The 27,195-nt window shown below is 36.9% G+C and overlaps 1 protein-coding gene across 1 annotated transcript in view; it reads left to right on the top strand.

The window, feature by feature from the left end:
- The first annotated feature begins 7,205 nt into the window (after positions 1-7,205).
- Positions 7,206-27,195, top strand: part of KCNK2 (potassium two pore domain channel subfamily K member 2) — a 97,338-nt gene continuing 77,348 nt past the window's right edge. The window contains exon 1 of the mRNA XM_042821207.1: positions 7,206-7,246. Within this exon, the coding sequence (XP_042677141.1) occupies positions 7,213-7,246 (34 nt within the window). The 5' untranslated portion in view covers positions 7,206-7,212. The remainder of the gene's footprint in view (positions 7,247-27,195) is intronic.

Consider the following 27,195-nt stretch of genomic DNA (forward strand, 5'->3'; position numbering starts at 1 on the left):
CCTTGTCCTTTTGGGTAATTTGGGTACAGAATTATTCAGATGCACATTTGAGCAATGATTCTCTTCTTTGCGTGGAAATGACTGGAATTACTTCAGTTTAGTCCTTCTGTCTTCAGGGCAAAGATTATAATAAGTTTTGGATTATGGTATGAAACTATACAATGCCTACTGTTTAACTGCAATGGAGAACATTTGTTTTTCATGGATACTGAATGCTAGCATGGATTGTGCTGCTCAGTTCTTATATATCTTACAGACCATTAAATCTGGCATTCAACTCTGTGGGAAATAGAAACCATTTTGTTCCACGTGCTTATGAAGTCATTAGAAAGGCTGAGGTACATCTGTAATAGCCATCTATTAACGTAATTATTATATTTAATAACAGGCAGCTTGCAGGTTTGGATTTTCTTGATGCTGTCAATGAAAGAACTACTAATTCCAGTCCTTCCAAAAGGACAAGAGCTTTTAACTCCTTTCAGATGTAGACGGCCAGAGATGTCCAGGCCATTCACTCCCTCTGCAATACTGTGCTCAGCAGCACTGGGAGTGAAAAGTAGCTGGTAAATGAACATTTGCTTCAGCCCATTCACATATTGATATTTCACTTGCAAGATTTCTCTCCCCTCTTTAATCCCAGTGCAGACTTTGAGCCTTCTGGCAGAAATACTGAGTGAGTGCTGGGATTGTGAGCAATTTAGGAAGCTAGCCTTGCTCAGAGATGCTACCTGGTTGGCAGTCAGACTCCCCAGAAGGGCTCATTATCATTCCCTAATGTCATGTTCCCATCATCAAGCAAAACAGCTTAATCTAATGCAAACAACACATGCAAGACATTTGACTGTCTGGTTTCACCTATTTGATATATAAATATTTAAATACTAACTTATGGAATATTGTTTTTCTAACATGCAGCTCTGTATTTTTGTAAGATGCAGCAGCTAGCCATCTGCCTCAAGTATACAAAAGCACCCATGTTTTCTATAACTCAAATGTGCTCTCATGTAATGGGGAAAAAAATGTTCTAGTTGCTTTCTGAAAAGTGACAGTAAATAATTCCATTTTCATGCTAGGGATATTGAATTAGGCTGTCTCTTTTGAGTGATGCAGTCTTGCAGTCTCCAAATTGATCCTGTCTCTACAGATCTGTTGAGCACAGTGAGTTGCTGCTGACCTAGCTGCAGGCAGTGTCCATCCCATTCCCAGTGATCCATGAGGAAAAGAATCCAACTCTTAAAATCCTTCCTTGGCTAGGCTGAATTTGGCAGCTTGCAAACATGTGAGTAAATTAGCAACTTCAGAAAGGACTGTTTCAGTGCTCTTTGGAGTAGGATGATCTTATAATTAAAATAAATAAATAAATAAATAAATGCAGTCAGTAGCTGAAAGCCTGACTAAATCAGGTTGGAATTGAATCGTGTCTCAAATTTCTCCCTTTTATTTCTCCCTTCTATCCAAATTAGCAGCTATTTTCATGAGTACTTGTTCCTTCTCTTATCTAAGAGGTTATTTCTGAGATCAATAGGATAGCATTCAAAATGGGAATGCATTTCACAGAAACACGAGTTGCTGTCATACTCCCATCCTTTTCCCTAAAACCTAGTACATCTTTATGCCATGCTGTTCCTGTAAAATGGCTGAAACAGTTCTTTTTTTTTTTCCTTCCTAGATCTTTTATGGCCACAACATATATTCCATTTTAACATCAACTTTGTGACTGCCAGTCTTGCTACCTCACAGCTATGTAGATTTTCCATGGTGACATGGGGTGTCTTGCCCTTGGGGGGAACTCCAACTCAGTGAGGTAAAACTGAAGCTATGTTAATTGCATAGTCTACCTTATTACCTTATGCTTCAGCCTGCTCTGAGTCATCTGTTGTTTTCTCCTTCTCTTGTGAAGTAATGATCTGTGCTTCCTTTTGTTTTTCACTTATTTCTGAAGTATTAATAGAGCTTTTTCTTGCTTTTTTTTAATTGTTGCTACTCGAACTCATTTTACTTCTTAGTCTCTCTGACTCTGTTATTGCATTCCCATGCCATTTCTTTATATGATTCCTTATCTTAACGAAGAAAAACTTACTTAAGAATAGATACAAATTATTTGATTTCTTTTGTAACTTTTGTAGCAACTACATAATTCTTGATATTCTTAGACTATTAAAATAGTCATGCAATGCCCAAATTAACTTTGTATCTTGTAAATTCTTGTCACAGTGTAAAGGATTTTCTCTTTCATTTTGAGTTTGTCACCGTTTACTTTCACTGCAGCTGTGGTTGTGTGCCAGTGTAGAATGATGTTCCTACTGTGCAGCAATACCTCCTGTGCCAACACAGGTACATGAACATCTATGCCTCTACAAACAGCTTTGCATCTAATATTCACAATTCAATTCCTGTGGTTGTTTTTTTCCATGTCTTAGATGGAAGCAAACTCATCAGCTTGATTAGTTTCATTGTACCTGGTGTCAGTGGTGCTGCTGCTGTTATTATGCCTGTGATTTTGTTGAATATAAGGTACACACATATTTTTGCCTTCCAACAGTATCAGTAGGTAAGCATTTCCTAAGTCATTGTATGACGTTTCTGTAATAGATGTGTGATCCAAGGACAGAAGTTCAGACAAGTTTGACTCCTATTTCCTAGTTTTGGTGCAGTTAAGGTACCTTATTTGAATCTGTAGGTAATCAGCCACACTTTAGTCTCACCTCAGTAAAATGATGTGAGATTGAACAGCGAGGCCTTATGGAAGTGGTAAAGATTGGAGACTATTGGTAAGGTAGAATTCCTGTGTTTTTGCAAGGAAGCATATTTATTTACAAAAGTAGTTTATATTTCTGTCTCTTGAGTATGGGGGAGTTTTTCAAAGTGCTGTTTAGCTATGGGCTTCATTAGGAACAGAATCAGTCTGATAAGGTTGTTCTTTAAAAAAAACTTTGAGTATTTTGCTGCTGATATAATTATGTCACTCTTTAACCTGCGTACTTTTTCATTAACCTTATAAATGCTACAGCTGGTATGGATATATATGGAACATGACATTTTTAGAAAATTGTGTCTTCACAAGGAAGAGGAGTTGCTGTCTTTAGCTAAATAAGGAGAGCACTGAGTGTTAAAATAAAGATACCCTCAGATTTAGTTTTAAAATATATATATATATATATTTCTGGCTTATTTACATGAAGTCATTTAAGACTTGCTTGCTGACGTGCTGAATAGTTTGCCTCTGCAATTCCTGTATTAGCATGTTTACAGTTTACGTGTAGGATGAGAGACCTGAGAACTGGGAGCTAAGAGGTAGCAAACAATGTTTTACTGAGTGCTGGTTCACTGGGAACTGATGTGTGAGCACTCTACACTGTTTCGGGATGACGCCAAAGAGCGTAGCTGAAGTCTACTGCAGCAAAGTCTGTTTGAGTTTGTGGTGAAGCTGCTGAGAACTGATTATTGTTTTACTTCATCTCACACAGATTAGAGTGCTCAGAGGATGCAAAATAAGCATGGAGTGAGCAGCTTTGCTATGCCCATTTTCTCACTAGAAACTGAGGCCAGCTACTCCAGCTGAGGAAGTAAGAGTATGTCTTTAGCTCAGCATTTATAGTAACTGATCCAGTGCTGAATGTTCTGTGATACGTGGAGGGACAAACAAGTGTTTCCTGCTCTCCTTTTTCAGCAGCTTTCAATGCCTTAGGTGTGAGACAAGCACCTGAACTTTGTTGAACTCTGTAAACAGGAAAGGCTTTTATTGCCTTCTGAGAAGGCAATCTGAGTAATTTGTTTTATTTGTTACAAAGCATCAACAAGTTTATATCTGATGGTGCAAGACCAAAAGGCACTTGAAACCTTAGATGTTTTCTTTTCTCTCACTTCAAGTAGCACAGCAACAACATTCTCTGATACATTAGGGAAAGTACTTCTGAATCTGCACAGACTAGGCATACTTGTATTTCTACTGTGGTCAAATGCATAGATTGCTATGCACATGCACAGTATGTGAAAGAGGGATGTTCTGCTTGTGGTAAACAATGCTAATTAGCAGTAATTTTTGTTCTATCATTCAATCAAAAAGATAAACTTGGAATTAACTGTTTTGACTGAAAAGGGGTAGAAGGTAAATCTAATCTGAAGGTCTCAAAGTATTTTTGAACGTATTGAAGTAAATGCATTTACAACTGCAAACCCCAATCAACATGGGAAAATAAAGCCATATAAATGGTAAAAATATCGGGTTGGGGGGGGGGGGGGTTAGGGTTAGGAGCCCCCCAACGCTTCATAAAGCAGAAAAACTTACAGAACTAACTACAGCTTTTTTTTTTTCTTCCACAATGTAAAGTTGTCCTCTCTGACATTGTTTTTTGATGGTGGAGGCTGAAGAAACCTTGAAAAACACTTTTGGAACAGGAGAAAAGAGGGTAGGGAGGAGAAGGAAATAAACAATGAGGACAGAATGGAAATTGATGTAAAACCTACTAGCCATAATACTTATCCAATTTCTAGGAAATTCAAGTGACTGCAGGTTGCAGATGAAGAGACAACAGAGTTATGGCTGTATAGTCTTGGATCACTAGTGAGAATTGGACTATTTTATGAAAGTGAAGAGAATTTCATCTGCCCTAATTCTCAAAAGATAACCCAGCAGAATTCCCATTCCTCTAAGAGTTTCAAGAAAACATGTTAGTTTGTATCTGATGTATAGAGCCTGGATCTCTCCCATCATGGATTTGCACTATAAAATCTTCATTACCCACAACAGATTCAGTTTGAGGGAATTTGTTTCATACATTCCTAATTATCATCAGCGCCAAGTGCAGGCACGCTAGATTTATATAGAGCTGTGGCAATTGCTCACAGAAACAAGTTACACAACTTACAGAAAGGAGAATAGGCATATTGTTTGCTTGTGTAACAATCAAATTATCAAAAATGGCCTAAATAGAGGGAATTGATCATCTGAAATTGTTTTTGTAGATGTGAACACCAGGAAAATGCTTTTGCCTGTGGAAAAAATAAAAAAGATTAGAGCCAAGCAATCGAAACAGAATTAGAGCAGAAATGCACACTGTGGGGAATATCTCTCTTGATAATTTATGCTTTTAGATCACAGTGTTGGGCTTGCTTTGACCATCTTTGATGCTACTTACAATTCCAGGAACTTATTTTTTTGACCCAAAATTCCCGAGACTTGGTTTTCTGTGAGGTAGGTTTGTTGGTTCATAGGTGGAAACATTTGAATGTTTTCTCAGAGTAACAGGAAGCTGTATGAAAAGATCTGTATTGCTTCAGATTAAGCAGCAGAGGAGCGCTGTTTATTTGAATAGTTACTGTAAGCTATTACATACAGAGAAACTGGGATCTTGTATTGAAAATGCACAATGTAGAAAGCATTTTCTGAAGAGCTGCTTGCACTAGTGACTTATCAGCAAGTGAGATATAGCTAAGTCTTGCTGCAAGGCAGGTTTTCCTACATGTTCACCACAGTTGCTCTAAAGCTTAGCTATCAGGCTCCTGGTAAGTATTCAGTTTTAAAGTTAATGAAAAAGATTATAATAATCTTAATTTGTTTGGTCTCTGTCAACTGTAATTCACGTTTCGGGCTCTTCATTGCAAACAAACAAAAGATCAAGGAATCAAAGAAAAAAACAAAAAGGTGTTCTTAAAATGTTTGCCTGACTTTAAACAGCAAGGTTTTAAGCAAAATATTTAATATTTTATAGTTCCTGGTAGAAAATTGTGAGAGCTGAGTATGTCAAACTATTGAGGTATCTCTTGCCGGGAGTTAGGTATGGCATATTCATATTAAGAATTTCTATAAGAATCTTAAGAGTATAAGAATCATCATATGACTGACCATGAGGGCTGTAGTTGTTTTAATGCTATCATATATGGGTCAGTTTTCAGAGTCTGGGCAAGATCACCAACCTGTGAAATTCATGAAGAATATTCCTGTTTAACTGAATGTGAATGAGACTGAGTCCCCTGTAAGTACTCTTCAGAAACTATATATATATATACACTACATATATGTATATCAAACAGTTTTCATCTGGGAGAGTTCATCTGTTTGCTGTAAAAGAATTGGAATTATAAGTAGTGGCTCAGAAATCAAGCATAAGCAAATGTTTGTCTACAAATTACATCCAAAGAGTCTGGCCAGATTTTATTTTACTGAGCATAATACTCCTTTGTTTGTGACTAGGTATCTATATTTACAAGTGGAGCCATATTCATTCTCTTTAACACTTCTCCATCTATTCAGATATTTTAGATGATATATCAGAAATTCCACAAGAAGGTTATTACTGGCATATCATCACATTACTTAAAATAGTATTGCTTGCCTATTGTGTTAGGTGACCATTATGACACTTACATTTTCACAAGTATTGTAACCAATAGACCTGCTTTTCTGTGCGAGTATAAAATTTCTGATTTCTAGAGTATAAATATCTGTGCTATTTACATTCTTGGAAGGATTTACAGAAGGTGTAAACAGTGTGCCCTAAACTATTGCCTTCTGATTTGCTTTGGAAAATCCACATGAAACTGAACTAGGGACCTAACTATCTCAGGGTTGTCTTTTCTGATCTAAAATTGAGACTTGCATGACATGGAAAGGAAGTATAGGTAGAGGAGATACAAAATTTAAAAAAAAAAAAAAAAAAAAAAAAAAAACAGGAAATAAAATCAACCCTGCTGTAGACTGTTATTTCCTTCTTTGTCCTGTTCAATAACTATTGATACAGTTGAGAGAAGATGCTTGAGAGTCTGCTACCAGAACTTGTAGCAATGTAACTCTTCCTTCTTTGAAGAATTGCACATTTTAATCTATTCACTTATAGTGAAGAAGCTGTGATCTTTATAAGCCCTCTGGCACATTTGAGATGGAGTTATTCAGTCTTTTAGGGGACTCTGGGTAGTTTTGGTTCACATTTCTAAGTGTTTCTTAACTTCTTCAATCAGCTGTCATTTGTAAAGTACTTTGAAGATATGAAACATGCCATAAATGCCATGTATCAGAATTACTAACTAACTGATTTTCTTTTATGTGTGCATTGAGTATTTTGGGCAGGAAATAAAGAAAGAGCACGCACATGAATCAGAATAAGGCATGCTATGATGTGATGACTTGTTCAGAAGATTACTTAAAGAGAGCCATGAAGGGAATGCCTTATCTAAGAATGAAAGCATGGTGACTTCTGAATATTACATCACCAAATGAGGAACCCACAAGCAAGACATAATTTTTACCGTAAGTACTGATACCATAAACTAGTATTTAATTTAGTTGAACTTTGCTATTTGCAATCAGTTTCCATGGCTTGAGGTGATGATGGATTAGAAGGAATAATTAAATTAACTGATTAAATGCCTCAATGGCATATGTATCAGTTATAAATAATGGCATCTTATTTTAGTTCTTTTGACATATTGATAAATTATTTTTTTTTGTATTAAAGTCTAATTAGATATAAAGTTGTGTATGAGTTGAAGATTTGCTACATCTGAATGGTATTATTTAGGAAAATTGCACCAGTTATCCTGTGGACTATTACTGAGAATGCTTCTTTGGGAAGTTGGACATCTCCTTTGATATAAAGACAAATCTGCCCATAATAATGTGCATATTTATTTCCATATAGCAATGTGATGGTTAAGTTGGAGCATGGAAAGTAGGAAACTGTATTTACCCAGATAATCAAATCATACTTTCACATTACTGCATTAATGTCCTGCTTAGGTAATATTGGAGGTCCTCCTGTTTTTCCTGGGAAATTATCAGCAGGTATATAAACTTTGGGAAGTTTTCTTAAGACCTGAAGGAAAACCTATCCCAAAAGGAAGAGAAGAAAAAAAAAATTATGCTCTACTGCATAAAATAGAAAAATCTTTTGCAGATTGGGGTGTATCAAAAAGTGTGGCCAGCAGATCAGGGGAGGCGATCCTCCCTGTCTACTCTTCCCTGGTAAGGCCACATTTGGGATGCTATGTCCAGTTCTAGGCCCCCCAAATAATAATAACAATAAAAAAATGGGTCTCCTAGAAGTAGCCCAGTGGTGGGCCACAAAGATGATTTAAGGGCCAGGAGCATCTCCCATATGAGGAAAGGCTGAGTAATCTGAGTCTGTTCAGCCTGGGGAAAAGAAGGTAGACAGAGGATCTGGTTGATAAATATCTAAAGGCATGTAGGAAGCAAATGGATGAGGCCAGGCTCTTCTTGATGGTAACAATATGACAAGGAGTAATGGCCTCAAACTTGAACATAGGAAGTTCCATACAAACATGCAGAAGAACTTGTTTATGGTAAAGGTGACAGAGCACTGTGACAGGTTGCCCAGAGAGGTTGTGGTGTCTCCTTCCATGAAGATATTCAAGACTTGCCTACCTGTGCAACCTATTGTAGGGTGCCAGCTTTAGCAGGGAGGTTGGACTTATGATTGCTTGAGGTCCCTTCCAAACCCCGCAATTGTGTGATTCTGTGATTTCTATTCTGCTTGATTCAGACAACAATATTGCACCACAGGTTTCTGAATTAGAGATAAGTAATGGAATGTGATGTACGAGTGTTTCATTTGTGAGTAAGGAACGTTCTACTTCTACCTGTCTATCTGAAATCTTTACCGAATATAAGAGTAAACATGATCTCAATATTTTTTGATTAGGGACACATTACTTATCTTCATAATTGAACCTTTAATACCATCTAATGGAAAATGATTATTTAAAGCAGTTCAGTTATTTACACAATAAGTGTTTCCTTTGGATCACTATATATGGTTCTGTGTTCTGAAAGTGAATGAGATGTGCATTTATTGAAATGCTTAATTGTTCTGAAATTGTCTTTCAAATTACTTAAGTATGGTGCTTTTTTTTTTTTTTTGAAGGACTACTTTTCCTTGAATTAAGTCCTTTATTGTATATTCCTTTCACTGCTTTAAGGTGTGCACTGCGCATGTAAGTGCTGAGGTTAGAATTACTGTTAAAAAGCTTGACCTATGGTGATTTCTCTTCGTTAGATGCTCCTTCATTGTCTGCTCTCTCCTAGTATCAGTGACAATGTGTTTTTCTCCAGAATTATTTTGACTTTGTTTTCTGACCAATGTTAGAGGCTTTAGATAACCAGTTAATCATTATCTTTACATCTGAAGAATGAGTAGTTTTGAATTTTTAGGAAGCTAATGAGCTCAGGTATTGAATTCTGAATACCAAAAACGGTTTCCACTCTCCAAATAATTTTCTGTCAAGTTTTACCCCATGATCTTAAATGGAACAGAAAGAACTTAGGGATAGAAGACAACCTGGGTAATTTATACTGAAGTACCAAGGCAGCCATAGCACCCAAGTGCAGGTGTTTCATAGCCTGCAGCACTGCTACAGACTGTTCATGACAAATGAAAAATACTTTTGCAGAGTCAGGAGGAGACCTCAAACAGGCAGAATGTAATTACCTAGCTAGAATTTGAGAAAGACTGCAGGATCACCTGGGAAATGAGGTGTTGCTTCCTGTTAGTGTTGTGCTGAATGGAAAACATTCTTAGATTTACTATACTGAATAACTTACAGTGCAGTCATGATTTTAAATGCCAGAACACTGAAGAGAAAAATGTTCGGTGTCAATAATTTTCATGCTAGCAAAGGAGCATAATGAAGCAACGCCGTGGTACTGCGGTCTGCATTTTATTTAATGGGTGAGAATAACTTCAGAGCAGATATGTGATATCTATTGAGTGAAATTGAACCAAATTTATATTTAAAAACAAAAGGTACTTTTCAAAATAAAATGAAGGTAGTGGCTCTTCCCTGCGCTCTGAAATAGGAGTTTCACACATGGAATTGGATTGGTAGGACACAGTCCTCTCCTGTATGGTTGGCATTAAATCTGAAGGATACATCAGAGTACATCTCTGAGGAGAGCTAGTGCACTACATAAAAGGAAGGTGTAGGTAAATATTAACCATGAACTGTAGCATAAAAACCCTTTCCTGTGGAAAATAACATAATGCTTATTAGCCAATATCAGACATGATTTCAACATTGTCTAACAGAGATTTATTCCATAACCCTTTAGTGTTATTGATGCTGTTACAGTATTTTCAGGACAGGAGTTGCAAAAAATGAGGAAGGTGAGGGTAAGAGCAGAAATAAAGAAAAATCATAAACAGCCTAATTCCACAAAACCTCAACTTCTTTTTCTGACAATACTGGAGAAACTGAGATGAAAGTCTGGTAGAGAGTCGAAAAAAGGAAATATTTCTGGTATTTGTATTAGTTGTCATGTTTGAAAGGTAAGGAAAAGAAGTACAAGGCAGAATTGGCAGCTATTGTTTGACCAACTGTTTACTTTGCTAGTATTTTTGCACTGCCTGTATCATGCAACTGCCATGATGGTGTATTCCTGTGATCTTCAGTCCATTGTTCCATTGATCTTCAAACTTTGTAATTTTCTATATTAGCTATGGAGTCACACTAATAAATATATGGAGGCATTTGTCAGCCTACTACAGATGTAAGGACTTAGTTTGTAGAACTACTTAAATGTATTTAGGTTTAGGGTATACGCTTTGTGTTTCTCATGGCTATTGGTCAGAATTCTACCATAATCAGTGTTTTAAATTTGGAAATATACCATGTGCAGACCACATGCTGAAAACTGTTTGGGCAAAATAATGAAATGGGATTTGAAGGCATTTGAGTGGAAAAATAGATGGATTTTGTTTCCTAATAACTGTAAGATATGAAGTCTAAAAAGCTTCTAAGCAGTACTGACAAAGCATGTTTGAGAAGTAGATGCATCACATTGAGATTAAATAGTTTATTAATGCTCTCCTTTTATTTTAGTATGATTGATTATCACAGATAAAATACATAATAGTTTAATTTCCTCATATGAATAACCCCTTCCCATCTTTATTAATATGCAATCAAAGAGAGGATTTACTTCCTCCATCCACTTCTGTAAGAGAAGGATATTGCTCAATGCTGGCGGGCCAATTCTTTCAGCATTCAGCATGCTATAATACAGAGATCTTCAGTATAATGCAGTGAGACACAATACAACATGAAGACAAATACCTTTTTGGCATCCTTCCACTGTTTTATTTATTTCATGTGTATTTTTCAATTGTGGGGAGAAACAAATATGTGATTTAAAGTAGTCAAGTCCTCTTTTTAGCAATTTCATCTTTTGACACAATACTTACTACATGGAACATTAGAGCGAATACATAGAATTGTGCATGCATCATTTTTTACTTACTCAAAGTAAGCACACCTTTCTTAATGGAGGTCAGAGAAGTCTGGGAGAGAGATGTTCTTACTTCTGTGTTAGCCAGTAAAGATAAAAAGCAGGTTAACAACAAGATGTAATATACTGTAATCAAGGATTCCACAGTAGTCTACTGCAAGTTTGATTTCTTCTCTTTTTTTTTTTTTTTTTTTTCCCCGCCTCTTCTTTCCTGTTCACAGAAGTTTAAGTCAGGATCCAGAAGTTTCTTTATAACAGTTCACAGTTCTGCCCTTTTAAGTAAAAGAAATTTGTTATGCTGTAGCGATGGGTAGAGTAACTCAAAATACATCTTTGCCAGAGAGAGCTGCTCTCCATCTGTGCAGGGCACTTAATTTCTCTTGCTGCGTGCTCTGTGTGTGAAATAGGATCGCAAAGACAACATCCCCTTGCTTTTGGCCTCCTTTACCTGGACTGAACAGTTCCTGCTCTAGGAACTGTTTCTTGATTTGTACTTCAGTACAAAACAAACAAACAAAAATAAAACAAAAGGGTGAGGAGAGGCTCTAGAAGGTACTACCTTTTTCCAACCATGTTCCCTTATTCAGTCTCAGATGTGATCAGTGCCTTCTCAGCTATATGAAAAGTTCGGTTGACAGCTCATAGGGTCAGGAGGTTTAGCTGACCAAGTCCTTTGTCATGGTGGTAGGGGAAACAATGCAGAAGTCATATTTTAAGAGGCCAAGGTTTTGAGTTCAGTTTTCTTGACACTGGACTGCAGGGGCTTTCCGCTCCCAGACCTCCTTGTAAGACAGAGGATGGCTAGGGTTAGAGCTTTCTGCAGTAAACTTTTTATCTTGCCACTATCAAACTAGGTCAAGCTGACTTCAGCACATCTCTGCAGTTTTCCATTCCCCTGTTCTTTAAAGACTTAAAGTCCTTTCTGTGCTTTGACTAAAGAAACTGTGTCCACTTCAGTAAAAATAAATGACAATTGTGACAGAATTCTAGATTAGTATTTTAATCCTTCTGCTGAAGTGCTGATAATTCATAGAGCCAAATCTTTTTATTTATGTTATTACTCCTCTCTGAAACTTTAGTAATATCAGCCCGCAGAAAGGATGGTTGTCTTTGATTCTTGAAATAAACCCACTGCACTGTAAGGATATTTAATTGACTAAGTAATCAATATTTAATTTTAATTTTAAGAAGTTCGTGTTCTATGTTATGAAACAGTGAGAAGGATTTTAAAAATTGCTATTTGAAATGTCTTTCACAGTCTGCAAGTCTACATTCTCAGATCTATAATAGACATGCTGTTCTTAGCTGTAAAAAATGAAATTTCTTTGATGGTCCATAATATTTAAAGGAGAAATCTTTCTTTAACTACTATGTTTGTTTCAGAAAAACATGAAATTTAAAAACAAAGTTCAGGATGCATGAACTCACACAAGGCAACATAAAACAGTAAAATGCCAGCTTATGAGTCTGAAGCATCAGTTTTATAAGTTGCTTGTGCTCTGCCCCTTCTTGGAAAAAATGGGTATATTTCAAAGAAAATAAGTTGATTTTAAACAATTTACTTGATACATTTGTAGATCCATGATGACACTTTCTGTGAACAACAATAACAAAAAAACCCACCACACACTTGCCTCTATGTGTTTAAAAATTAACCATCACGAAGAATGGTAGGTAGATTTCATTACTTCAGGATATTTCTTCTTGAAACTAATATCCAAAAGAATTGTGATTCTTAAAAATTAAATGTATGGTAGTAAAGTTCTAGTCTTCAAAAGCTCCAACTTTGAATTTGGGGCCAAATTAAAGGCTACTAACATCATCTGGAGAATCTTGAGGGAAACCAATGATATCCCATATTAAGTATTAACTATGTTAGATGGAAAACACCTGGTCCTGGTTACATATTAAAGCAAAGCTGTTGCTTCATCTTAATTTTGAGTCTGCAGGTAGTTACTCCTAGATTTGAAAGTCCAAAATGTACCCTAATATCTCAGGTTGGATGTCAGATATATTTTATCTCAGAGTGGTAAGGCATTGGAGCCAGGAGATGGTGGAGTCACTGTCCCTGGAGCTGTTCAAGAAATGTGTAGATGTGGCACTGAGGGACATGGTTAGTGGGCAAGGTGTTAATGGGTTGATGGTTGGACGTGATTATCTTAGTGGTCTTTTCCAACTTTGATTCTGATTCTAATAACTCTAATATAGATCTAAATTTGTTTTTGTTTTTTTTTTTTGTTCTTTTTTTTTTTGTCCAAGTCTCTTGGACTCTTGGCAAGTTAGGATAGTTATTTAAAAGCTTTGTTGTGAAATCAAGTGATTCAAAATATATAATTAGGAAACTATTTTGTTTACTTTAAGATTGGGATTAAAATTACAATATAAATGCTTTTTACCAATGATTTGGAGGGGTAAGAGAAACCCAGAGAAGGATAACATTTTTTCCACAAAACTGATTAGTAGTTTGAGAAGTTGTTCCAGTACAACAACGCAGTGGACATAGATAGGCCAGCTGGAAAGCAACTTTAAAAACTTATCAACTATCAGGAAAAACTGAGATTATAAGTATACTGGTCTTCATACACAAAATCAATAGGATTCTACATATATGTCTATTGATTGACAAATAGAAGAAGCCCTGTCAACCCCATGTTCTAAGCCAAAATATGTTGCTTATTTCTTACTTAGTATTTTACTTGGACAAAGCCTCACATAAAAGGTGGAAACAATATTTTCATTTCATATGTTCCTTCTGGTACTTAAAGGAGGGCTAAATAAAAGATATGAAAAGACTCCTTATCTAAGAGTGTAGTGATTGGACAGGGGTAATGGCTTAAACTCAAACAGGGTAAATTTTGATATTCAGTAGAAATTCTTCACTATGAAGGAAGTGAGGCACTAAAACAGACTGCCCAGAGAAGCTGTGGATGTCCCATCCCTAGAAATGTTTCATACTGGAGGGGAATTTGGGCAGCCTGGTCTAGAGGGAAGTGAACATGGCTATGGCAAAGTGGTTGGAACTAGATGGTTCCTTCCAATCCAAGGCATTCTATGGTTGTGATTCTATGTTCATACTAAAAGTTTTATGTGTAGATTATTTAGGGAATAGTGCTAGATAAGGGAAAATGCCCATTGATTTGTCTTTAGATGTGCACTGGATTCTTATTTGGCAAGGTAAGGGCTCTATTTGAATTTTCTCAGTTGCATCTAATAATCCTTTTTTTTTTTTTTTTTTTTTTTTTTTTTTCTTTTTTGAAAAAAAAAAGGAAATTATAAAATTTTTTTTGTTTTAAATAAAAAATTTTTTTTTTTTTTTTTTTTTTTTTTTTTCCACCGCTGTTCACAAAAACATGGAAATAAAAACTCCTCAGTGGGAGACATGCCTATGTAATGATTTTATCTCACTAATACTGCTGTTATTCCCTCAAACTTCCTATTTTTCTGCCTACTATTTGCTTTATATTTGTTTACAAAACAGTTTGGTGTATTGTGTGCACCACCAGTCTTATGAAAATGCTGACACCATGCTCTGTTTTCTCAGAATCGTAACTTTATCTCCAAAGTACTCTTACGAGGCTGCTGCAGGATCCTTTCAAAACCTCACTGTGCTCTTGTTTCCTGGTTTATGAGGATAGCTTCTGAGATGTTACCTCACAGCACTAGATGTGAGAGAGTTGCAGAGACTGTGCCTGAGATCGAGAAGTTGACTTTTGTCACATGGAAGGCCTGAGCTCAGATCATATCTCTGCCTAGGAGCACACAGCCTGAGGTTGTGCAGCCTCCATAGCTCAAGATGGTGGGACTTAACTATTACCAGTCATGTTTGACCTGCTGTTCTCCAGTCCTCTTGCAGAAAAGGAAGCAGATCAGCAGGCTCTACTGACATACTCAGTCCTATTGTAGTTGGTATTTTGGAATATGAACTATGTGTTGCCATCTGTCTCCTGAGTCGTAGTCATCTCTCTTCATACTGTCAACAAACACAAGAGGAAGGACATGAGAGATAGTGATACTCCATAGCTTCTCTTGTTCCCTGAATTTGCCACTTGGATTTGAGCCCTTTCTGGGAGTGGCAATTATTCCTTAATGTGATCCCAAAGGCACTATGTCGTGTTCTTACGACTTCCCGAGAAATGGTCAGATCTCAGCTCCAACAAAGAGCATTGAACAAAGTAGAAATTAACAGTATTTTTTTCTTTAATCTGGGACATAGTTTTTGCCTTCGCTAAAATGTATATTAAAAAAAGAAAAATAGTCAAACACCATTGAAAGCAATAGTGAAATTCACTGGAACCAATGTTTTGCTCCAGATGCTTCACTAGGTAGTTTTTCTCCATCATTGCCTGGGTACTGCACACGGACTGAATAATGATGTTTGGGTAGTCTTTTCATTAGCTGCCTAGAGTTGCTGTGAGTCTTGCTTCACTCGGCATAAATGTAAGCTAATGTTAAAGAATTCAAATAAGCTGATATATAACCTATGCCTTTTTACCAGTAGTAGGAAAAGATTAATTTGATGAAAACTTCAGAACAAGGAATAGTTACAAGTTATACACTCGTCTTTTTCTCTAAAAGAATATATTCTAATATTGCATTGGGAAAATCTGTCCTTTAATAATACATGGAGAAAAATACTATTTTAGCATCAAATAAAATTGTCAGAAAGGAAAAGCTGTATACTACTGATCTCGCAAAACAAACACTCATTCTGCTAATCCTGTGTGCAAGGAGTCTTGGATGTTTATATTCAGGAATCTAGGTTTGCATATGTGTTTTGCACCTGGGCTGTAATTGTATGGTAAGATGAAGGCATGCAGATCAGGAATGAAATTCAGTATAAAATTTTTCTGTAAGATGAGTTATGGATACTACTACTTCTGTAGCGGTCTGAGCACTTACATGAACATGATCTTCACAGCAAAAATATGCTTAACACAAGTGCAAAGCCATGGAAAAAGTTGGTATAAATGGTCAAATCAAGAATTTGTGGAGAAAAAGTATGAAATGTCACTCAACAGAGATATGGCAGGAAACAAAAATGTACCTTTACTCTAGAGGCAATGTAGTTTACATACACTGCAGTTTATTCAGCACTGCATTTTACCTTAGCCAGCCATGGCTTGTGTACGTAGATGTAGTTATACTCTGTACTCTGTCTCATTTGCATTGCTACAGAGTTAGCATCCAGTAATAGGGACACAGGACACATACGGAAGATGAACATCTTCATCCAGGTTATGATGGATAGAACTAGGCAGGAGGAATGCACACCTGGAAGAGTGTGGACAAGGCTGCGTTACTATTGTTGGCATAAATTTGAATATATATATGTGTGTATTTTGAGGTGTAATATGGTGTTTTCCATTCCAGAAGCGAGTTTTTCAGGGAAAAATAAGGCTCTTTGCTCACAGGAAAGCATTGATCTAATTGATATTTCTCATGGGAATCTGCATTTCTTCTCCACTATGGCCTCAGCGGTGCAAGTAGGCTACTACTTGCTAACACTAGGCTAGCCAAAGCACTAGATCAGGCTGATTAATAATGGTTCTTGAGTCTCCCATGTTCCCACCCCAAAAACCCAACCAACCAAACAAAAAAAACCCATAAAACTACATAAAAGAGGACATTTTTATGGTTGGAATGATCTGGCTTCTGGCTACCTGTGTTGTCAGTGCACAACCTGCTTTCTTGATTTATCTTCAGCAGTTTACCTGTCTCCTTAGGTCATCCTCAGCACCAAAGAAGTCACAGCAGTCTCTGACATCCATTAGATGACACAAAAGAGAAGGTTTTTGTTTACCCAAATTAAGAATAGTTCTGAACAGCAAAGAAAATGAATATGGAAAAATCTTGAAATAAACCCCGACATTTAGATAACCAAATAACCCACAATCAAACCATGCCACTCTTCTTTCCCTTCTCTTCTTTCCTAACTCTATCCACAAACACTTATTTTGTTCCTGCTGATTGCAGTTCTGTCCCAGAAGTGGTTGTCCTTTTCACTATCACATTTTTTCTTTTTTACATAGAAAAGGCTTCTTCAGCAATTTCCAAACACGTATTATAGCATATTATAAACAGACATATATTGTATGGGAAAATAACCTTGATAACCTATTCAAAAATCAGAGAAAAAAGTTTTGAGATTATGTTAGAAAGGGCAAAAAAAAGAGTTAGTAACATGAAGAAATGGAAAAGTAAAAGGATGTTCCTGCTTCTTCTGAAATTTGTCTTCAGATTTTTTTACTTTGAGCTTTGACAGCTCACAATTTAATTTTTTTTCAGTCATCTTAATATTTAATCACAGTTTTTAATTATACTGGTAACTTGAGGCTACTTCTTAACTCAGCAATAACTTCATCTTCTATTAATCAATGGCACACATCCTTGGTTTTGACACTTACTTGCTGTAAGTGTTTTGACTTTGGTGGCACACACAGCCCTGGATGCTGCTATTGCCTCTTAAATCTCATCTTCTCAAGTTATCAGTGCAATGTTTCACCCAGATGATAAGTTGGCATAAAGACGTTCACTTTTCACTGTGGTTGTTAGTATTACTGTTGCTAAAAATACAGAAAATCAGAGAAAAAATCTTAAAATCTTACTCTAGGATACATTCTTATTCCAGAAAATGTTTCTTCTCTTTAGGTTGGAGACGGGATATCCCTATCCCTGAGAACTGTGGATTGCAAGAACATTACATCTCAGTTTGTATGACAGGGAGGATTTGGGATTAAGGCCTTGGGGTTTTTGGTCTGTACACCAAATTAACCCAAATTCTAGGGTTACAACACTCATTTTGACAGTGGGATGTGTTGGTTTGCGGCATGAGCCAATGGATGCAACTTCTGCTGGGATGCAGAGGCCATTCAGCCCAAATCCACGAGGGATCAGTAAATGTTCTGGGAGATGTCTGGTCTATTATGGCTCTGTGAGAACTGGAGAATGTGGCTTATGGGGTTGACTGTATCTCCTGACATTCTGAGACCAATCTCCTGTTTTGCAGGCAGTGTGTTAGATAAACGTTTTTCATAAACTGACCAGAGTGTTTTATAATGTTAGTTTTTTTTTCTCAGCCTCTTCATTGAGAGATTGTTCCAGAAGCTGGTGCTTTGCATGCTTTTTGTGATTTCCAGCCTAAATTTATTCACAGAATGATTTTGTTTTTATGCCAGCATGATCCATTAGCTCCAAAGGTCTTTTTGATGTGCCTTCACAAAGTAATACGATCTTTTCTCAGTTTCCATTTTGCAAGAATGAGTGAGCTGAGCTTGTTTCCTCAGACATGATCAATCCAGTCTTTTCTGCTCAGCTTTAGCTCAATTTTTATGGAGCACCCATAGCTAGAACTAAGTGCATTTTTCCCACCAGGATGTTTCACCAGGACCCATGGATTGGCATGTAGTGCTCTGATAGCACTTGCTGGCAGAACTCTGCCTCGTATGTATTTGTGATACCAGAAAAAATAAATCAAGGAGATGATAGATTTAAAAGGACTTCTAATAAACTGCTTTGAATAGGTTAGAACAGGCCACCTCATTATGTGGCACCTTGTATTCAGAACACACTGGCCAATGTGAATAGTGCTGTTTGAAGGTAGGTCTGAAAGAACCAGTACCGCAGATATATGAGCTTTGGTAGCTTTCTGCTTGGGGGCTAAGAGTTTTGGATTCCTTGCAGAAAGGGGTAACTCTCCCCTTTTACTTTAAGAGACCTGGTGCTCTGAACTGAAGGCAAAGAAGTTAAGGATAATTGGATCTTAAAGGAGGACTTTGTCACTTCAAAGAGGAAAAGTTTCTTAAAAGAAAGATTGGCAAAACGAGCTACCCTTTTCCCCAATAATCTTGGACCAGAGTCAGTGGATGCTGTTTAATAGCCCACAATTAAAAAAGAGCAATCTAATTACTAGTTTTTGCTTAAAACAAAAAACAAAAAACAAAAAACAAAAAATCCTAAACACCAAACGTAAGAGAAAAACTTTGAAAAGGAGCAAAATTGAGAGACATATTCCTTGTATGTGAAATATGTAAAAGAGGAGTTACATAATATTTTTAACAACTTTTGCTTTTTTCAGGGTTTATTGGGTCCCTATTTTGCAATCAGATTGCAGTGGCATTTGGAGAGCAGGACTGAGAGAGAAACATCAAGTCGGAGGCTGGCTTAAGTTTAGACGAAGCAGTGTTGCTTGGCTAGGCTGTAGAGCATGCTTGGATTGAGAGCACAAGCTTTAGAAAGAAAAGAGGTGATGGCATGGTTGATTGGGCTGACAAACTAGTCTTACCAAAAAAGATGGAGTGACAAAGTGAAAAATTCCAACAGTTCAGTTGTCACATGGAGCGTATTTGCAGTAAGAAATTTGAAAGTTTACAGCTGAAGCAAAAAAAAAAAAAAAAAAAAGGAAGAAGAAAGGAGGGGAATGAAACAATTTCTGGGCTTTCACGGAGCCACTATTTTGTAGAGAAAGAAAGCTATCTGTGGAAAGTCATACCTAAAAGGGAATTAAATGTAGGTATTTTGCAGTGTAGAAGATTGTACTGTGGAAATTGCTCAGATAGAGCTCTCTCAGATGAGTGGAATAACACCTGGAAGATGAGTGGAATTGTTCCTTAGAAATTAGATATTGATACATGGGTCAATATGAAATCTTAAGTCGATTTGAATACAAACCAAAAAGCCCAGATTGTGCAGTGGTGAATTCAGTTCCATAATAGCTTTATACAAACTAAACATAATTGGAAAGTAGTATCTTGAAAACATGGAATTTTACTTATTGTTAATGGAGACAGAGGCAATACAACTTCTCACAGAGAAAATATATAAGCTAGAAGGCCAAGAGCACTCAAAGGCAAAAAGAAAAGCATAGTTTAAAAATAGACAACTAAATGAAGATACAGACAACAAACAAACAAAAATTATATATATAAGAAAGCAAATTTCCCAAAGAAACAAGAAAAAAAACAACAGTCGTCATTACTACTACAAGAGAATGCTAAGGAAAATGTAAAAAACAGATCAGAAGTAATTAAAAATATGTGCATGATAAGGAAATTTTCTATTCTCTGTATCCATTATATCTTTGGAAATATTAGAAAAAAACGTTCTTTAAAAAGGAGGAAAGTGGCCTGGTTCTATCACTGCACACTGAGAACTGAGTATACAGAGAGCTGAACTGCAACCTGCTAAAAATTTCTTTTCCTAGGAAATAGGGTGTGTCAAGTCACTATTTTCTCATTCTCCTTGATAAAAGTGCACATAACAGTATTTGTCAACCTCAAATCCCTAGTAAGGAGGAAAGGAAAAAGTCAGTTTGAATAGTTGCCGTGCTCTCCATTGAGAATTGATGAGTGACTGTTGTTTGGCTTGGTCCATGCACTAACTTTTAATAATAATAATTGGGTTTCTATGATAGTTCCAGTTTATCCAAAACCAAGTTATGCGTGCTTCTTCTCAGGTACGCTTATTTTTTTAGTGTCTGCCTTTTAAGCTTTCATGCAGTTGGCATTTTCTGAAAGCTGTTCTCTGTTGAATAACCAGGGAAACTTCTTAATCAGGTAGTCTACTACTTGTCATGATATGCAGGAGACCTTCCTGTTCCCACACCTCTATGACCCAGTTCCCTTACAGGGAAGCTTAAGCCCCGAGTCTGAGCGTGAGCTATGGCATGTTGCTGCCAGGTACTGTTCTGAGTGATCTGAGCAGGACCCTGAAGCATGCTAAGGCTTGTATGGGAAAATAAATACAGACATGGCCACAGATAATGTGAGAACTGAACTCTTCTTAAGTTTTTAGGCTTCCTTTGAAGTTGATGGGAATTTTCCAGAATAAGGCATGTGTTAAAATGAAATAAAAATATTCAGTTGTGGCCTGTTAGGACACGGATGCCAGTAGGAAATGGTTTATTGCCAAAATCATAAGCAGCTAAAAATTTGAGGATTAAGGGTACCCCACCCAATTCATTGCTGGTGAAAGTGGTCAAAGGTAGGTAGAAGGTGTGAGCCCAGATCTCCTCTCCCATTTTCTGGGTAAGGTTCTTCAGGTGCTGGGTTGGTTGCCATGAGTGGTTTCTTCCAGCTCTTTGTTCTTTCCCATTTCTCACTCCCTCTTCTTTTTTACTTGTCAGGTACTTTAAAAAGAAAGCACCAAAAATGACTTTTAGAATCTGATATGCAAACAGATCCTCCCTTGAGAGATTTAAGTAATAGAATGTGACAGTGCTTGGTCAACTTCTGTTTCAGCTGACTTGCCAAGTGACTAGCTCATAGTAGCTCTTTGGTGACTAACTTTACCCCTATGTTAAATAGAGAGCTCAAGCTCTAGCTTTGGGCTGCATCTGCTATGTTTGAAAGAGGAATAAAGCTTGGTGCATCACCATAAAGCATGGTGACCCTGAAATCACTGTGTTGGCTGAGTCGAAAGAGCAAAGGTGGAGTCACAAGAGATAACAATTAAAACTTGGCTGACTTTATTTACATTACTGTAGTCTAACTCAGATATATACCAGTATACTGGAATTGAGGAAGCAGGGATCTGCACTGGGAGAAGCACTGAGATACATACCCTTGCACTATTGCAAGCTGCTGGGCCACGTAATTCCTTCCACAAACTGGTGATGCTCCAAGTCCCTGGCTTGGCACTATACATTGTGTAGCATTAAGTGAGTATGAGGCTAAGGAACATAAAATTCTGTACTTCTGCACACTTGTGTAACAGTATGTCTCTCTTAAGGGAAGAGTTCTGATCTGTGCTGCAGGTCAGAAATTCGTAAGTAGATGCCAGTGGTGTGTTCTGCTGCTTGATAGCTCTGATCTTCTTGCACTGCTGGAGTGTGTAAACAGGGTCAGTATTTATTTCATTATTATAAACTGATTACAATGCAGTAATATTTTAATATTATAAGAATAACTAGAGCCTATTGCTAGTGGCTAAATGTAGTACGTGCAGGTAATCTGGAAGTATACCTACCTATAGTGTGCAACGAATACACTGAAGGACATGTTGCTGCAGGTTCGTCAGTAATTGTTATATATGGCTTGAATGTTATTAACTTCAAGAGAGACAAGTTGTGTTTTTCCATATAAAGCCTTCTGTTAAACATTCGCCACAGCAGTTATTTTGTGTGTGTTCTTCCCCAAGTGGTCATTTGAGCAACTAGAAGTTCAGTGGTTACTGACAGTTTGCATTCTTGTCTAAAACCCTTGAATGTGTCAACCCTTGTACACAGCAGGGATTCAAATAGTAATGAAAGTGATTGATGATAAAATGATATTTTTTTTGTACTCTTCTGTCATCAACAAACTATTGGGATCAAGAGAACACTGGGATATAAATTAATCTTTCTTGCGTTATTCTAAACAGTCATCTGATGGGACATTTCTTTGATCTCGTGGTTGAAATTAATTAATTCTGTTAATTAATCTGTTTGGACTGATTTAGCAGGAATTTTCTGCGTGTTACAGCATCCTTGCAGGTTTGTCTTCATGCATAACAAGCAAAATCAGTAAAGAAGTCAAAGTGAGATGGTGTGGTGTTTGCTGACTAAGACTGATGATGACTATCAATGATAAATATCTGTAGAAGTGATCAGATGTATTTTGTTTCTGCACTTGGATTTTTCATTGAAACTGTCACTTGTTAAAATGCATAAACAGTCCTTGGAGCAGGAACTTGCCCTGCTCTGCCAAGTGAATACAGAATCACTAAGCCAGGAGTGTTTTTTTCTCTCCTTTGCTCCTTTTCTCACCTCACAAATCTTGAATTCTACAGGAAGAATGGGGATTGCTTGAGAGTTGTTTAATGCCTGCTAGATTACAACACTGTCATACATCTAAGAAGATGCCTCAAATCTCATACCATCTTCTTATTGCTCTGTTGACTACTTAAAAGATTCTGATTAATAGAGATGGTAGAGGCTAATTTCCACATGTAGTCTGATTTTTCTGGTAACCAGACTGGATCTTACAAGCTAGAGGACAGACATGGGTTGCTCAGGATTGTAAGAACAGGCTGAAGCATTTGCCATGTAGTAAGAGAATACGTACTTAAGGTTTGCAGACATCCTGGATTTTTTTTTCTTATCAGTAGCTAGTGTTTAGTTAAAAATAAAATTAATTTATTATTACTAAAATGGTAAGACTGAAAAAAAAAGAATAAAAATTGATATGATTTGTATGCTAAGATCGCTGTTATCTGCAGAGAGCCAAGAGAAATTAAACTAGAAAACATGTTCTAGCTAAATCTCATTTTAGTTAGGGATGAAGGTGCATTTTCTTTTTCATGTAGCTGGTAGGCACTTGTGCCAAACTAATTTCCAAAATAATGCCCACAGTACTTTGGTCCTGGCATCCAGTCCTCTTGCATCCTGCCATGGGTTAGTGTTTGTTCTGCAAAGATGCCTTTGGAGTGTCGTCCTGCCATTGTAGACTCAGTCAGAAGTCAGCATCTAACAGGCTCTCAAGAAACCTTTTATTCATTAAGAAGATGAAATATAATAATGAGCTCAGTACTTGGCCTGCGGATAAGCAGGTCATTTACCTGTTTGCAGTAAAATTCTCTCTGCTGATAGCAAAAGAGCTTAAACTTTCTAGCACCCGTGTAAGAATATTACCATTTATAACAGTTGAAGTGTAGACCTTATTTTGCACTGGTATGCAGGTGAGAACAACAAAAAGCTCAGTCATATTTCCAGGTGACTAGGCACAATCAGAGGGCAACATGCGTGAGTCCAGCAATGTGTCAGGAGTTGGAGAGCATTAAGCATGCCCTCGTGGAACTGGGCGAGTTCTGGTGACAGGCTCTCACCAGGAGGGCGAAAGATGTATATTTCAATTCCTGTATTCAGAAGAGATAATTGGATTCCCTCTCCCCATGTTCTGAAAGAGCTCTCTTCTCCAGTCATTGCACTATTGCATGAAAAATAGCTGAGGCTTTCCTTTGTTTATGCTTTAAAAGAAAGTGGCAACTGTCTCTACAGTTTACATAAGGTTTGTTCTGCTAGCCTTCCAGAGAAGCCTTCCAAACAAACACCCCTGAGGAGATAAGTAAAGAAGGCCTATTTTCTGGGTCAATTGGGCGTAAGAAAGACATTAGTGCTAAGCAGCAAGGTGGGAAGTGTATTTGTGTCCAAAAGCAGTGAAAACTGAACTACACAAGTTAAAAAAGATAGTGGTTTTGAGGATCACAGTTTTGTATATAGGTGCCTCTGCCCAAGTCAAATGTCATGTCTCTTACCTGCATAATCACACAGAAAAAGCAAAAATAGCTGTCACAGAGATAACTCAGAGCAAGAGACGAGACAGACGTGCCAGCTACTGTATTTAAGCTAAGTTTCCATGCTGAGTGCCTTGCTTTAAGAAGGCACTTTCTTTAAAGATTCTACCTACTCTACCTTCAGGAGCTGACTATTTTGGGGTTGTGCTGCACAGCCTTATGCATGTGGCACTTTCCTTAGTATACCCATATGGCTGCTTGTGGGTATATTCATACCCTTTCACATCTGTTATATCTGTATGTAGATTTGCCAGCAGAATGTAGGACCTACTCCCTGCAACCCTGTAAAGTAGTAATAGGGGATGTTTCCCCCACAAGTCTACATTACTACTCACAGTACTATTACTTTAGCAGACTTTCCAAAATTTAATGGCCAATTTTTTGTGAGTATGAAAAACCATCACATCTTTCCTCTAAAATAAAGAAGGAATTTACCAATAAGTCCCAAAGAATATAGTGCAAATCTTCAGCCTGAGGCTTCCTCACTCGCTACTTATGTTGTATTTCTTCTCATGTTCTTAAAGGATAAAGCCTTGAGTAAATTTTTTGAGCAGTAACACCTTAATATCTGAAGTTATTATGAGACAGTACGTGAAAAGCTAGGAAAGCAATAATTTCAGGAATTGACTTCTTTATGGTTCTTTTATTAACTTTCTTGGCCTGTTTCTTAAATTCGTGTATTCTCTTTTTAAACAAAAATGCATTACTGGAAGTTTTTTTGTTGTTGTTGTTTTTTTAACAGTAGGTCACTTCTGCTGTATCTGTGGCTAATATAAATAATCCAGAAAAAAAACAAGTCTGATGTAAATAATTTTGTAAAATCTCACTTATATTATAGGGCAAGCAATCTTTTTGAGTAAGTGATTATAAAAATATTAAAGCACAGAGGACTTTAGAAATAGAATATCCTTCATGTCCAGGCAGCTGAAATGTTGCAGAATTTTATAATATTAATATTTGCTGCTTCACGTGAAGAAGCCAAGTAAAGTTACTTTATCACCTCTCCCACTCCTAAATGTGTCTGGTTCAATTTAGTTCCTGGGGTATTTACATCTGAGGCATACTATTTTTGCTATCACAGTGGAAAATGTGGGGCAATTGTCCCTCAGTGGTACATCTGTTTTCCTTAGAGCTGGACACCAATTTGCAATCTTCCCTCTAACTACTAAAAAAATGCTGAAACTTTACAAAACAGTGGAATCATTGATGCTTGACATAAATGGAAAACAAAACTGGAAACCTTCTTTCTAGCAAAACAAACAAACAAACAAGCAACAAAAAAAGTGAGAGGTTCACGAGTACTTTAAGAACTGAAAGGATGAGGCTGAACCTGTAGCCTATTCTCCTGACAATGCTGACCATAGCTACCAGCCCAGGATTCAAACACCAAGCCCATAATGTCAAGGTCTACACATAAAGAAAATGCTCAAGTGCAGACATAACGAGCAATGTCAATGCACAGTGTATCTGAATGACAGCTGTTCATTTTTCTTGCTAACACTGGACTGTTGATCTGGACTCCTGTCTGTGCTGTTCAGATAGTACTTTTACTACAGCAGGAAGATTTGGTCACTGGTAGGGCAGGCGATTTTTGGAGATAAGGCTAAGAAGTTGTTTGGTGAATGCCAGGCTCTAATTCTCAGCATCTCTCTATGTGATACGAAATTACTTTTTCACCTCTTTTTTGGTGCTTAAATGTGAATCTAGAAGTTATTTTTTGCCTAGAGTTTTCAGAGCTGGAACTCTTGGCTTCTTTAAATTAAATAACCATCACTAGCAACTGCCATATTTTGACATTAGCATCAGTGCGCAGCTTAGTTTCACAGTGTGATTTGTGAGCTTTGTGCCTGGCATGGGGGGAGGAAAAAATGACAAAATAATTGAGAAGAGATAAAATAAGATGCCTATCCTTAGAACAAGTAATGAAATTTTAAAAAAATGACTAGCAAATGCCAGTCTTTCTATAAAAAAAATATCTGTAGCATCTTTTCCAGATGCATCTCCATGCAGCTAAGAGACTGCCTGAAAACTAAGCCTCCTGTGCACATTTGAAAATAATTAATATAATTCATTGAATTTTTTTCTTATGGTTACAGTCATGTAAAATAAGTCTGGTGCTTTTTAAAATGTAAATGATAGTTAATGTTATCCTTTTTCATCTGCTCTTTGTATTCTTTATTTCTGCTAGAAAGTTCTTTCATTATTCCTGCACGATATTTATTTGGTACTGCCTGGGCTATTTTCTTCTCTCTGATTTGTTTTGTTTCTTCTAAAAGTTGTTTGTGGATTACTGTACACAAAGAGCACTAACACTGTTTTAGGTGACTTCCAGTGTCCTCTGTATTTTATTTTATTTACAGATTCTTATGCCAAATGTAGATGTTTTCAGAATGCCTTAAAATGTTAGCGTGTTACTTTGCAAATATAACATCGAATCACAAGCTATTGTTTAAAAGCAAGCACCTGCTTACTTAAGAAATCCTGACTTTAGAGTTAGTGTGAACTTTGGTCATTCTCCTGTCAGGTCTCACATGTGTGGTCTTATATGTGTTTTGTTTTCTTTCAAAGTATTCCAAGTCTTTTTTCCATTCTATGGAGGCAATATAGAGATTAGGTTTCCATGTCGTAAGTCATCCAGCTGTGTCATGAAAATCTAAAAGGACAGTTGCATGATTTCTGCTAATGGTTGT

The sequence above is a fragment of the Centrocercus urophasianus genome, unplaced genomic scaffold (genome assembly GCF_019232065.1).
Source record: "Centrocercus urophasianus isolate 14NV4802_14NV808 unplaced genomic scaffold, USGS_Curo_1.0 seq_10, whole genome shotgun sequence".
Classification (NCBI taxonomy): domain Eukaryota; kingdom Metazoa; phylum Chordata; class Aves; order Galliformes; family Phasianidae; genus Centrocercus; species Centrocercus urophasianus.